The sequence below is a fragment of the Mesoplodon densirostris genome, chromosome 2 (assembly GCF_025265405.1).
Source record: "Mesoplodon densirostris isolate mMesDen1 chromosome 2, mMesDen1 primary haplotype, whole genome shotgun sequence".
Lineage (NCBI taxonomy): Eukaryota > Metazoa > Chordata > Mammalia > Artiodactyla > Ziphiidae > Mesoplodon > Mesoplodon densirostris.
Window position 1 is genome coordinate 170,339,881 of NC_082662.1, and position 15,260 is coordinate 170,355,140.

At 39.5% G+C, this 15,260-nt stretch overlaps 1 protein-coding gene and 1 pseudogene across 1 annotated transcript in view; both read left to right on the plus strand.

Moving 5' to 3' along the window:
• The window catches only part of ACBD3 (acyl-CoA binding domain containing 3), a 35,043-nt gene extending 24,522 nt beyond the window's left edge, over nucleotides 1–10,521 (plus strand). The window contains exons 6-8 of the mRNA XM_060091354.1: nucleotides 3,616–3,802; nucleotides 5,711–5,995; nucleotides 10,003–10,521. Of these exons, the coding sequence (XP_059947337.1) occupies nucleotides 3,616–3,802; nucleotides 5,711–5,995; nucleotides 10,003–10,214 (684 nt within the window). The 3' untranslated portion in view covers nucleotides 10,215–10,521. The remainder of the gene's footprint in view (nucleotides 1–3,615; nucleotides 3,803–5,710; nucleotides 5,996–10,002) is intronic.
• On the plus strand, nucleotides 10,330–11,862 carry LOC132476673 (uncharacterized; annotated as a pseudogene).
• The last annotated feature ends 3,398 nt before the right edge of the window (nucleotides 11,863–15,260 follow it).

The window sequence follows — 15,260 nt, forward strand, 5'->3', positions numbered from 1 at the left end:
ACTTATCTTTGATAAAGGAGGCAGGAATGTACAGTGGAGAAAGGACAGCCTCTTCAATAAGTGGTGCTGGGAAAACTGGACAGGGACATGTAAAAGTATGAGATTAGATCATTCCCTAACACCATACACAAAAATAAGCTCAAAATGGATTAAAGACCTAAATGTAAGGCCAGAAACTATCAAACTCTTAGAGGAAAACATAGGCAGAACACTCTATGACATAAATCACAGCAAGATCCTTTTGAACCCACCTCCTAGAGAAATGGAAATAAAAACAAAGATAAACAAATGGGACCTAATGAAACTTCAAAGCTTTTGCACAGCAAAGGAAACCATAAACAAGACCAAAAGAGAACCCTCAGAATGGGAGAAAATATTTGCAAATGAAGCAACTGACAAAGGATTAATCTCCAAAATTTATAAACAGCTCATGCAGCTCAATAGCAAAAAAACAAACAACCCAATCCAAAAATGGGCAGAAGACTTAAATAGGCATTTCTCTAAAGAAGATATACAGACTGCCAACAAACACATGAAAGAATGCTCAACATCATTAATCATTAGACAAATGCAAATCAAAACTACAATGAGATATCATCTCACACCAGTCAGAATGGCCATCATCAAGAAATCCAGAAACAATAAATGCTGGAGAGGGTGTGGAGAAAAGGGAACACTCTTGCACTGCTGGTGGGAATGTGAATTGGTACAGCCACTATGGAGAACAGTATGGAGGTTCCTTAAAAAACTAAAAATAGAACTACCATATGACCCAGCAATCCCACTACTGGGCATATACCCTGAGAAAACCATAATTCAAAAAGAGACATGTGCCAAAATGTTCATTGCAGCTCTATTCACAATAGCCCGGAGCTGGAAACAACCTAAATGTCCATCATCGGATGAATGGATAAAGAAGATGTGGCACATATATACAATGGAATATTACTCAGCCATAAAAAGAAACGAAACTGAGCTATTTGTAATGAGGTGGATGGACCTAGAGTCTGTCATACAGAGTGAAGTAAGTCAGAAAGAGAAAGACAAATACCATATGCTAACACATATATATGGAATTAAAAAAAAAATGTCATGAAGAACCTAGGGGTAAAACGGGAATAAAGACACAGACCTACTTGAGAATGGACTTGAGGATATGGGGAGGGGGAAGTGTAAGCTGTGACAAAGCGAAAGAGAGGCATGGACATGTATACACTACCAAACGTGAGGTAGATAGATAGTGGGAAGCAGCCTCAGAGCACGGGGAGATCAGCTCGGTGCTTTGTGACCGCCTGGAGGGGTGGGATGGGGAGGGTGGGAGGGAGGGAGACGCATGAGGGAAGGGATGTGGGAACGGATGTATATGTATGACTGATTCACTTTGTTATAAAGCAGAAACTAATAAAAAAAATTTTTTTTTAATAATAAATAAATTAAAAAAATAAAAAAATAAAAACTTCCTGGAGTATAGAAGAGAGATTATGTAAATACATAATTACAATCTATTATATGTAATAGATGTATATTCATAGGCAGTGGGATCCCGGGGTAGGGAGTTGTTCATTCTGCTAGAGAGTTTCCAGAAAGGCTTGAAATGGAGAGGGACCATTTGAGCTGACCAATTAATCATCCACAGAAATGCTTTTTTTGCTTTCCTGTCATGCAGTGAATGTTCTGAGTGTGCTGACTTGTTTTGGTTGTATGCCCTTTTTCTTGAAGCTGGTACTCTTTTAGAAAACTGATGTGGAAATTACTGAGAATCTAGGCCTTGGAAGAAGGTATTTTAAACTCTTAAGTGTTTTGCCAACCTGCACTAGCAGCGGAGAGAGGCGTTGCTGTTTAAGTAACTGGTTTGTAAATGATATGCCAAAATATATCATTATCCCTAAACCATGAAACTATATCATAAAGGCTTTTTTTCCTATGTTTTCTTTCTTTTCTTTTTTAACTGTTGTAAATGTATGCTTACTTATTATAACTTAGTGTTTTAGTTTAAAAAGTTACTGAAATGCCCCAACACTCAACAGTAGATTGGATAAATAAATTTTGTATTTTCACAGTGGCATATCCTGTCACAATGCAAACAAACAAAATACAGTTATAATTACTTGTGACTTAATAGATGAACCTCACAAACAAATGTTGAGTAAAAGAAGCCAGACACAAAAAAGAGCATATATTATACAATTTCCTGTATGTAAAGTTCAAAAACAGGCAAAGCCAAATCTGTAATATTACAAGTTAGAATAGTTGTTACCCTTGGGGGACTTTCTGGAAAGGGGTACCAGGAAGGGTTCTGACATGCAGATAATATCTTATTTTATTTTATTTATTTTTTGGCTGAGTTTGGTCTTTGTTGCTGCGCGCGGGCTTTCTCTAGTTGCAGCGAGAGGGGGCTGTTCTTCTTTGTGGTGTGCGGGCTTCTCATTGCAGTGGCTTCTCTTGTTGCGGAGCATGGGCTGTAGGTGCGCAGGCTTCAGTAGTTGCAGCAGGCAGGCTCAGTAGTTGTGGTTTGCGGGCTTAGTTGCTCCGCGGCATGTGGGGTCTTCCTGGACCAGGGATCGAACCCATGTCCCTTGCATTGGCAGGCGGATTCTTAACCACTGCGCCACCAGGGAAGACCCACAGGTAATGTCTTGATCTGGGCGTTGGTTACATGTGTATGTTTGGCTAATGAAAATTGATTAAGCTGTACATTTATGATTTGTATACTTTTCTGTATGTACATTATAATTCACAGTTCCCCCAAAAGTTACTCAAGTAATACTTAGGCATTTCTAGTAGTATTAATATTTATTCATCTTGATAGGAGAGGGATGTCCTAAAGTAGTTGTCCTTTAGATTTAAGATGTTTTTATTCTCCATTTTGACTCAGAGGACATTTTGATTTCATGTTTATGAGTATACATGTTTTAATCATAATTATGTAAACAGTGATGAATTTTCATTAAGAAAGTCTTTTGACCTCAAACTCCATTTTATAAGCCTATTTAATTTTTAGGTCAATACTTTTTACATGATTAACAGTTTTTAGTTTAATCGTGATAAGAATTTTTCTGTATATAGTTTAGAGTGAAGATTTAAGTTATTGATTATTTTTGTCCATATTTGTTGCTTTGGGGGCCCTTATCAGGTTTCACCAGTTATAGCTTCTGCCTGTATGAATTTTCTTCTGTGACCATTTATTTCTACCAAGTTTAATTTTTCTGATTCAAATTTTATGTATCTGAATTTTATCAAGATTTTCTTTTATCAAATTTAAGAACAGATATTACTGTGTTCAGTTTTTACCTATAATAATTTTATTTTGGGTTGATTATTTCTACCTACTTTAATTTTTCCTGGTTAGTTTTTCTAGTGATCCTCAGGTCACAAAAATGTGATCCTCAGTTACAGTTTTTTTGTCCATGTTAATATTTTGACATTTTTAGCTATCAGTTTGATATTGTGATACTAATATTCATTATAGATAGGATAAAAACTGATAAAGTTTATTAGTAATTTCTTGGAGCTTCTTGATGGGGCAAAAACATAGGGTCAGAATGCATTTCAGGGTAAATGTCCGGTTTATTAACCTTCCTGGTCAGTGTATCTTCACTTTTTCTTGACTTATAGGCAGCATTACAGAAACAACAGGAAGTAGCAGTAGCTGGGGCTTCTTTGCCTACATCATCAAAGGTGAATACAACTACGCCAAGTGATATGATGTCAGTGAATGGACAGGCCAAAACCCATACTGACAACTCTGAAAAAGAGCTTGAATCAGAAGCTGCAGAAGAAGCCCTGGAGAATGGACCAAAAGGTATGGTTTGGCATATGTGCTCTTCCATCCACATGCTGTAATTCAGACTTCATGAAAAGCAAAAGTCAGGAAGTCAGGTTAATTAGCTTTTGAGAGCAATTACATATTTGTGAGAGTTGAATGCTTTTTCACTCTTTAGTCTGAATCTGGTGCTTCTGGTGACTCTTTGAATAGTTTAGAAGAGCAAATCAGATGTCCTTTGGACACTTTGGTTTGTCTTGTTGTATATATTGGTTATCTGTTGCTGTGTGACACGCTGTACCTGAATTTAGCAGCTTAAAATAATAAACATTTATTATCTCTCACAGTTTCTGTGGGTCAGAAATTTGAGAGCTGCTTAAAACTGAGTGGCGGTGGCTCTGGTCTCTGACGAGGTTGTAGTCAAGATGTCGGCTGGGACTGCAGTCCTGTGAAGGCTTGACTGGGACTAGAGGCTCTGCTTCCAAAGTGGTTCCCTCCCCTGACTGGCAAGTTCGTGCTGGCCGTTGGCAGGAGGGCCTCAATTCCTTGCCCCATGAAGCCTCTCCAAATGGCTGCTTGAGTGACCTCAACACAGTGGCTGGCTTCCCCCAGAGCACATGATGCAAAGGAAAACAAGGCAGAAGCGTCAGTGTCTTTTATGCCCTAGCTTTGGAAGTAATACATCCACACTTCTGCCATATTCTGTTGGTCCTGATGCATTTTGGGTGGTAACCTTACAAGTACATGAATACCCACAGGAGAGGATCACTGGGGTCCATCTTGTACACTGGCTGCCATATATTTACAATATATTTTTGAGACAAAAGTACCATGTTACCAATAAGAATTTAGGTTTTCAAAGGTCTGCTCACCTTTTCATGGGCAGCTCATTCATTCATTCAGCAATTGGTTGAAGATTTTCTGAGTGTTGGGCTACAGTGGTGAAGCAAAATTACACACATAGAATGAAAATTGTGGCTATGGTAGGTACTGTGCTGGAGAGAAAGGTCTCTTATGATGTGAGAGCACATAATATGGGGGATGTGACCTAGTTAGAGAGGTCACCAGAGGTTTTCCTGGGGGAAGAGACACTTGAGCTGAGAGGTCTGAAGCAAGAGTAAGAGTTCACTAAGTAAAAAGGAAGAAGAGAACATTTCAGTGACGGTGATCGGAGACGGTGGTGTGGTTCATAAGAAAGTTGATTTCAGAGTTCTTCCGTGTTCTTTTTAGAACAAGTAACAGAAAATAGTTTCAGAAAAGGCCGTGAAATACCTTGGTTCACACAGCACCCCCCCTTTTTTTCCTATTAAGAGTTTACCAGTATTTTCAAATGAATCTTTTGTCAAAGGCTCTGTGAATAACTGGAAAACCTGTTGAGTACGCATAGATACTGCTCAGTTACAAGACTTTACCCATTTTTACTCAGTCGCTAGCGGTTCCATTCCTATCCACGTTTTTCTCTTTCTTTGAGTTCTTTTAGAATAGCCCCTCCCCTAGAACTTTGGTTTACTCTGAGGTCAAGACTTTTTTCTGACAGAGAGACTGAAGTCAAAGCCCAGCTTTCTTTGTTCACAACCAAAAATGTATTTATTTCAAGTCCAGATCTCTCTTCTTTGTTAGAATGTTTCCCTGTCTCCAGCTAGGAAGTTTCCAAGGTCATTCTTCAATGCCCATAAGCAATTAGAGTGTTGGAAAATATCCTTCTTAAGACTATGGATTGCATTCGTTACTTAAAGTGGTATGATGACCTCTGAATACCTGTGGCGTTGTTAAATGTAGTAATTTGGGGGGAGACTTCCATGGGGAGGCTTTTAAAGTCCTCAGTCTAAGGTAGACCAGATTGCAGTTGGTGCCTTCATGTGGCTGAGCAGGTCGTCCTATGCAAATGTTGCTGCCTACTAGTGAAGGCTCATCCTCTTTAGCCTTTGTAATTCCTGTTGCCTTTAGAATCTCTTCCAGTAATAGCAGCTCCATCCATGTGGACACGACCCCAGATCAAAGACTTTAAAGAGAAGATTCGGCAGGATGCGGATTCTGTGATTACAGTGGGCCGAGGAGAAGTGGTCACTGTTCGAGTACCCACCCATGAAGAAGGATCATATCTCTTTTGGGAATTTGCTACAGACAATTATGACATTGGGTTTGGGGTGTATTTTGAATGGACAGACTCTCCAAACACTGCTGTCAGCGTGCATGTCAGTGAGTCCAGCGATGACGACGAGGAGGAAGAAGGTAGAGCCATTGGTCCATATTCAGTAGCTGGGTTGTGTGTTGGCAAAAATGCTAGCAGTTCAGATGTCAGCCAGCCGTATGCTTCCTAATTAACACTTCCTGGACGGGAATCAGTAGCTTTGTTATTGGGACCTTGGGCTGAAAAGATTGTGAGAGAAGCTAGCCTCTTAAGGGACTGGGGCCTGAACGTGAATTTTTTTTAACACCAGGAAGGTCTGTTTGACAGTTTATTTTACCGCTTTCTGAATGCTGTTTTACTTCCAGCCTTGTGTGTTGAAAAGCCAAATGTGCAAGGCCATTTTGAAAAATTTTAAAAGAGCAAGCAACAAATTCTGCCAACTCTGAAATTTATTTAAATTTATATTTCTGATATCAGCTTTTTAGGTTGTTATTCTAAGATTTATTTTCTCTAACTAGACAAAATAGAGTGTTTCCAGTGACCATCTAAACTATCTTGGTCTAGGAAGTAGGTTGTGAAATGTACTGCTTACTAATTGAGAAGATAGTCTCTTCAGTTTTGTTACTATCCAGAAAAGTTAGAATGCAGGGCTTTTGTACACACCTAGTAAGCACTTAAGTATTTGTTGACTTGACTGAGAGTAATATGGAAAGAGTGCCCTGACTGGGAGAATGGAAAAGCACCTTCAATTCTTGGCCCTAACTAACCTTTCAGGTGACTTGTAAACAAACTGCTTATTCTTGAAGAGTGTTGGTAATCACAGAGACTCCATTGGGATACGTTTAAAGAGGTAGTTGTTGGAAGGTGCATGGAGGGGGGCTAAAAGTTCAATCAGCTTTTTTTTTTTTTTTTTTTTTTTGCTGTACGCGGGCCTCTCACTGCTGTGGCCTCTCCCGTTGCGGAGCACAGGCTCCGGACGCACAGGCTCCGCGGCCATGGCTCGCGGGCCCAGCCGCTCCGTGGCATGTGGGATCTTCCGGGATCGGGGCACGAACCCGTGTCCCCTGCATCGGCAGGCGGACTCTCAACCACTGCGCCACCAGGGAAGCCCTCAATCAGCTTTTGATATACAAGTTCAGTTACATCACCAAGACAGTCTAGGCCCTTTAGGGTCGTGTATGGCAACACACACACATGGGCCAGTGTCATTTAGGAGCTACTTTGTCTTACATGGCATTTTGTTTTCAGCAAATCTTTATTTCTAAGTACCACCAGCAAGGTAAAGCATTGCCCATAAATACTACTAACGGAACCAGAAAGAAAAAAATTGTAAGAATGGGGGAAAAAAAAAGCAGAGGTGAGAGAGAGACCTGAGATTGCAGGGCAGGTGCCACTACCATTGTCTTAAGTGCCCCTCAGCAACATCGGGACCAGTAACTAAGCCATTTACTAGCCTTTCTGATGCACATGGGGACTCACTAAAATCAGATGGTTTGCAAATGTTTGGGAAGGGAAGTTTTTTTTTTCTTTTTCTTTTTAAATTTATTTTTTATACAGCAGGCTCTTATTATCTATTTTATACATATTAGTGTATACCTGTCAAGGGAAGGGAAGTTTTTGTTGCATGTGCAAATTACTGTACTTTGTGAATAGTAAGAAGAATTCTCTGTTAAGAAATGGGTTGAGGTAGTATATTTCTCCTGGCTTGTAAGCTATAGGTAGCTTTTAAAGGAGATTACTTCCTAGTCTGAGCCCTCAGCTGATTATCATTTTGGGGTTATTGCTGTTGGGAAGAGCACTGGCAAAAATGGCTGGAGTCCAGTGCCTGACTAGAGGTAACACATCCTTGACCTTTGCTCTAATGTATGATAGCCCTCAAATGGAAAATGGCATTACCTATCCTTGTGCTGTTCCTAATCATAAAATGACTTGCAACTAAAACTAACCCATTAAAACCTCTACATTAACAGTAACGACAGTGAGGGGAGTTCCCTGGTGGCCTAGTGGTTAGGATTCCGGGCTCTTACTACCATGGCCCGGGTTCAGTCCCTGGTCAGAGAACTGAGATCCTGCAAGCTGTGTGGTGTGGCCAAAAAAAAAAAACAGAAAAAAAAGCACAACACTGAGGATTTATTGCTCCCCAGAATTGTTTCCTAAGAGTGAGCCTGTCTCCTTTTGGAAGATTTATCTCACAAATGGCTTTTAGCCATATGCCTCCTTATGGAGGCTACTGTGCCACCATGTCTTATCCACATTGTGTATTTTATTTTATGGGGGGTCCTTTTAGCTTGGTTTAAGATGGAAGAGGAGTCCAGTTTTTATGTTTGTTGCTTTAGTTTTTCTCCGTTAGGTCTTGATTGAAAGATGGAGGAGTTTGTTTTCTCTGAAGAAAACATAATGGTAATCCATCCTCCTGCTGTAATTCTTCACTTGATTGTTTCCAGGTCTCAAGTCTTTGCTTAGATTGATGAAAGATGCATTGTTCGTCTATCCCAGTAACCTTTAGTTTTATAGATTTTGAACAAAATTTGGATCTTGAATTAGTGGGGCCTGATAATCTGTTTCATGGATATTCTTATGGGCAGTAGTGTATAATTTGAATGGCTTGTATTTCTCATTTGCAAATGGAGGACATTTAATTTTCAAGTAGTATTGCTGTGATAAAGCAAATCTAATTTGGGCCCGTTTATAAGTGTCATCTACTTTTTCTTTTTTTTTTTGCGGTACACGGGCCTCTCACTGTTGTGGCCTCTCCCGTTGCGGAGCACAGGCTCCGGATGCGCAGGCTCAGCGCCCATGGCTCACGGGCCCAGCCTCTCCGCGGCATGTGGGATCTTCCCGGACCGGGGCACGAACCCGTGTCCCCTGCATCAGCAAGCGGACTCTCAACCACTGCGCCACCAGGGAAGCCCTCATCTACTTTTTTTAAATCAACTTTTCATTTTAGAATAGGTTCAGATTTACAGAAATATTGTAAAGATAATACAAAGAGTTCCTATATACCTGACAACCCAGTTTCCCCTATTATTAACATCTTGCATTGTACTGTGGTATGTTCATCGTAGCTCATGGACCAATATTGATACATGATTAACTAAAGTCCATATTTATTCAGATTTCCTTAATTTTTCCTAATGTTCCAGGATCCCATCCAGGATGCCACATTACAGTCACCACGTCTCCTTAAGCTCCTCTAGACTGTGAGAGTTTCTTAGACCTTCCTGGTTTAAATTCCTAATAGTGGCCCATTGACAGTCGTCACATAATTGACTCATGTCTCTGTAATTCATTCTGCCATGTTATAAACCTGAAAGTCTTTTAAAATCTATGCTGAGTATTCCCTTGATCTATTTTCCTTGAGGCTGTTTATATTTAATATGTGTAACTGAGACTTTTAAACTGGTTCATAGTTCTCATTCCTATAGGTTTCTACAGGTTTTTTGTTTTTTTTCCTAACCTCATATCATTACAGTTCAGAAAACTATTAATTGGGGCAAACCTAGAATCAGAGCTTGTTTTTTGCCACTGAGATCATCCCTGGGTTTCACAGGCCTAGTGAAAATAATTGAATTTTCAGAGTGTCTGTGAATGTCTACCTCTCTAGTGTGGCTTTTTCATTTTACTCTTTATATTTCAGATAAACAGAAAATAATAGTCCTCATAAGCTCCCTTCCCACCTTCCTAAAACAAGAGAGGACTTTCATATTGTTGAGAAGAGGAGGATCCGAGTAACATTTTCCCTGGTCTCACTCAGATCAGTGAGATTCCACCTGTTGGGAGGAATTAGGAATTGAGTGGATGTGGAAGGGAAAAAGTGGGGCTCAGAAATGGGAGCAGTGGTCAGAGTACAGAGAGGGAGAGAGGATGCTGACTGTTGCCACCAGCAGATGTTTGCCACTGGGCTTCCAGGGCCCAGACAATGCTTGGTACATAGCCGCTGCTCAGGTATAGAAGAAATCAGCATGTCTGCCTGCAGAAAGTTGTAGAATGGATTGAGAGAATTCCTAATGAGCAAGTTCTCAAAGAAAGGATGGAGTTTAAGATGCCTGAGGCAAATGTGGTTTTCCTGGATCTGTTCACACTGACATGTCTCCATTCTTTCTCATAGAAAACATCAGTTCTGAAGAGAAAGCCAAAAAGAATGCCAACAAGCCTCTACTGGACGAGATTGTGCCTGTGTACCGACGGGACTGTCATGAAGAGGTGTATGCTGGCAGCCACCAATATCCAGGGAGAGGAGTCTACCTCCTAAAGTTTGACAACTCCTACTCTTTGTGGAGGTCAAAATCGGTCTACTACAGAGTCTATTATACTAGATAAAGATGTTACAGAGTCTGGAGTCTAGGGTTGGGCAGAAGATGGCATTTAATTTGGAAATATCTTTTGACTTCTGTGGAGCATTGCAGTCTGTGTTTACCCTATTGATTTCGGTCTGATGGTTTGTGACTCTTCTTGGGAATCAGGATTTCCTTGAAACTCTTGAGCATTAGTACTTTGGGGTTAAAGGGACTCCTCAGACTCATCCAGCCCTTTGGTGCTGACCAGCAGAGTCACAAGTGGATGCTGACGTTACATGAGCTACATGTTAAATTTTTAAAGTCTCCGAAATAAAACAGCTCAACATTGACCCCACCTGCCTGCTCTGTATTTTATGAGAGCACTTAGTTCCTTTACAGTGCCCTCTGAGTTGAAATCCTTTGTTAGTAGTCTACATGAGGTACATCTGACTTTGCTCGAAGGTCACCACTTTTAAAACTTAAAAACTTAAGACCTCACGGATTATAATAGAAAAAGAAATTGCCTCAACTTGACCTTGTTCTGAATGACCCAGATTGTTTTTGCTTTGGGTGCAGCTGTTCAGTTCGGAGTTATGTTACAGATAATTATTTTCTGAATAATCTTAATATAGAATGTTCAAACCTGATTGATAATTGAAGTATCAAGATACATAGAACCCTTCAAACATCCATCTTAGCAAGTCTCCACAAACTCTTGGCCATTTTCTCTTCATCTGGTATTCATAACTACCAGTAGCAATGCAAAATTAATTCATTTTTGCCTTGATTTGGCTTTATAGAGCATCTCAAATTGAAACTGTTTTCTACACAAGCATATAGTTAGGGATTTTGTAAACTTAAAATGACACCTACTGAAATAAAATATATAAAGTCATTTAAATATAACTCAGTGTATGGGGAATAACATTGCACTAATATGGAAATCACTGCCAGAGACAGTCCATTTTCTTTTCATTTGATACTACTTAGGCATACACCCTACATGATTCCAGTTGGGAATTACGAGAAAGAGTTGGAAATGCGTATGCCTGTACTTAAATTTTTTTATAGCTTTAATCTGTATTATGTTTTCATTGATGGGAAGAAGTACATCTTTGTTTTCCTTACTGAAAACAAATATGGATTAATTGCCTCAAATTTGTATAAGTGATTGACTCATCGTCTGGAGATTCTTGTTTTCAGAAGGGAGGGTGGTATAGATAGAAAAATCACAAAGATGGCAATATACACATAATGCTGTTATTATATGTTGTTACTGAAATACTTAGATTTTTAAAATTTCAAATCACTTCTTGTAGGAGGGTTTCCATTGATTAGCTGCAGTGTATACAATTCACTACATATGGGGCTGTTTGTTTTTTGTGTGCTGCATTTCTTTCTGTTTATCAATACCTGGTTTTGTACATATCTAACTCTACTCTTTTGGTTGTTCAGAAACTGGATTATTTTCTCCTAAGCGATGTTTAATGTGTGTTTTTTAATTTTGATTTCAGTAGTCCTAGCTTATGGATGTCCGTACTGTTACACCAGAAGGTTTGTCAAGCTGTCCCTCAGCTCTCATGTGTACATGGTTTAGAAACCTTGGGGTTAGGCACTTCCTGGCTTTTTTTTTTTAATGAGAAAACACTGTATTTAAAATGTAAAATAAACTTTTAAAAAGCAGGCACTAATATATATTTCTTCCAGCCTTTGATTACAGATTTTTCCTTGCACATGTTAAGATGAATTATCCTCCAAAAATATTGTTCTTGGGAGCGCAGTGTATGTTACTTGACATAGCGGCAATTCCTGTCACATGTTCATGTCAGAATATTTTTGGTTTTAAACTTTTTTATTGCCTTTGGCTGTTGATTAGTATATTACAAGTGCGATTTCAAAAAGATCTTGAAAATAATATATTTAATCAATTAAAATGTTTATCTGTATCTTGTTGATGTTTCATTAATATAGTTACTCTTTGAAGCATTAGTTCTGTATTTCATCATTTGGGTAGGACAAGAAATGTTTTAAATGATCTTTTCTGTTTTAGAAAGTTAAACAGCAAAAAACTATATCTGGCTAATTATTTCGTTTCTGCTGTGAATTACCCTAGTTTGTTAAAATAGGTTAACAGTTTTTCAGACTTCTTGATTGAAGGGAAAACGCAGACTTTTCTTATTGACAGTAACGTTATAAAAGTATTTCCCCTTCCAAACTATTTGTGTACCATGTTCCTTGAAGATGGAATATGCTCCTTTAAAATATCTCCTAAGGGGCTTCCCTGGTGGCGCAGTGGTTGAGAGTCCGCCTGCCGATGCAGGGGACACAGGTTCGTGCCCCGGTCCGGGAAGATCCCACATGCCGCGGAGCGGCTGGGCCCGTGAGCCATGGCCGCTGAGCCTGCGTGGCCGGAGCCTGTGCTCCGCAACGGGAGAGGCCACAACAGTGAGAGGCCCGCGTACTGCAAAAATATATATATATATATCTCCTGAGGTGTGGCACCTGGGAAGCAGCAATGAGAGGCATGCCCCAGTCAGTGTGATGTGGAGTGCCACAAAGTATTCTAAAAATGACCCCACTGAAATGCACGGTCACTTGGACATTAATTTTTTTTTCCCCTTTGGAAATTTGGAGAGGCTAGATGAGGTTACCATCTTTTTTTTTTTTTTTTCCTCTCTCTGTAGTTTGTTGCTACGATGAAGGCAGATCATGGAACAGTTAAGGAGAGTTGTTGATGTGTGAGCACATCTTAGAAACCATGCTACCGAGTCTTGACCATCTGCTTTATGGAAGAGAAGAAACAATTAGTTCAAAATAGCAAATGATTGTTAATAATTCCTTGGGACTTAGAGTGCAGTAGTCTATAGCCAAAGCCATCTTTGTTTGTGTCCCCAGCTCCTTCTCAGTTCAGCACTTCTGTCAGCAACCTAAAAATGTATGCATGTATTCCTGGGGTAGCACAAATCCTAAGTTCATTTCCATTCACTAACTTTTCAAAATGTGTATGAATAAATATTGGACTTTAATCTCCATACATTTGCCTAGGGTTCCTCAACTTTCTTATTGAAAGTTTTTTAAGACCAAGTTGATTATTGTCCTTTCAACACCCTTATTTTGAGTTTATTACATTTTTTCAGTTGCTTATTATATTGCTTGATTTGTTTTGTAATTAGAGATGTAAGCACTAGCTCTGTTTTTATTAGTTGACATGTCACTTGTAAGTTGCAAATTGATTAGGGTACTTAATTTAGTACAGAAAACTAAGTGGCTGACTTTTTCAGAACTGACATTGGCATTTGGACTCAGGCAGTCCAAACATGGGGTAAACCTGTAAACTGAGCAGTTAACTCATCTGTGTTGAAGGCTTGTGTGTGGTTGCTTAGTTCAACCCTACGGTGAACTGGTGATTTGCAAGTCTGTTTCTGAAAAGAGCAAGTACAAATTTGATTACAAATGCCAATTTTTTTAACCTTTCTTTATGGCATATCTGTACAATTATAACAATTTTTACCCTTTTCTAAGATCATTAATTTAAATATATCCAGTATGAAGATAACATAACTTTGGGGGGGGCATGGCAAAATGCAGAAATATAAACATGTTTTTCAAAAGGTCTACATTTTGGAACTTAAAATTTCAGGTTGCGTTTTGGAGAACATTTCCTGTTAGTAGGTGTGGGTCTACTGTGTTCTTTCAGTCTGCTCTATGTTCTTCTGTGGAGTGGCTCTTTGACTGTTTTTTGTTAGTGAACATTTTTGGTTACTTCTGATTTTTTTCTTATAAATGGTGTTACAGTGAACACTCTTTTATATGTCTCTGCATATGTGCATGACTTTTTCAAGAGTCATACCAAGTAGTGGAATAGTGGAATTGCTGGATAAGTTCTGTGCTTTTTTTTTTTTGGCCGCATCGCGTGGCATATGGGATCTCAGTTCCTCGATTGAACCTGCGCCCCCTGTATTGGAAGCACAGAGTCTTAACCACTGGACTGCCAGGGAAGTCCAGTTCTGTGCATTTTTTATTTTAATTGTCCTCCAAAGTGGCTGAACTAATTTTCCCTCTAATACACTATGGTGGGTAGCATCTGAGAATACTGTTTTTTCTAACACTTGATATTATCAGACTTAAGTTTTGGTTAATCTGATGGGTGAAAAATGGAATTTCATTTTGTGTGTTTCCCTGATTTGACCACGTATGTGCTAATACTACACTGTGAATACCTGTAGGTTTAAAATATATTTTGATACAAGGTGAATCTCCTCTGTTCTTTTGATACTTTTTCTTGGCTATTTTTGTACCTTTCTTCCATATGAATTTAATCATTAGGGTGTCATATCGATATTTCATGAAAAATCTTGTTGGGATTTACATTACAATACTGTGTTGAATTTCTAGATTAATTGGCAGAGATTCAGCCACTGATTTTTAGTGTAGTTTAGATTGCCTTTCTAAAGAAAGGTGGATAGTTCTTTGTTCTTTTTTTACTTATTTTTTTATTTATTTTTTGCGGTATGCGGGCCTCTCACTGTTGTGGCCTCTCCCATTGCGGAGCACAGGCTCCGGACACACAGGCCCAGGGGCCATGGCTCACGGGCCCAGCCGCTCCGCGGCATGTGGGATCTTCCCAGACCGGGGCACGAACCCATGTCCCCTGCATCGGCAGGCAGACTCTCAACCACTGCGCCACTGGGGAAGCCCCAGTTCTTTGTTCTTAAATGGTAATTTCAGTAGAAGAAATGGAAAATACAACCCTTAAGTGGTCTTTCCTGCCATAATTAATTAGAATACTGGCTAATCTGGGACAACACTCAAAAATAAAGTAGTTCAGATAAGATAGTTGCTGGTCTCATACAGGCCAAAGGAGGCAAGTGTTGCAGGGCAGGTGGGCTGCAGTATTTGATGAAGTGATTGAGAGCCCCAAATTCCTAAAAGGTTACTGCTCCACCATCCTGGGGAATACTGTTTCTGTGTGCATGGTTAGACTCAGGCTTGCTGGGATTACATTCCCGATTCAGCTAGGGTGGGGGGAGGGGTTCATGACTAGTTTTAAAGAGAAAACCCCTATTTCTTTTCATTTTCCATTAGCAAG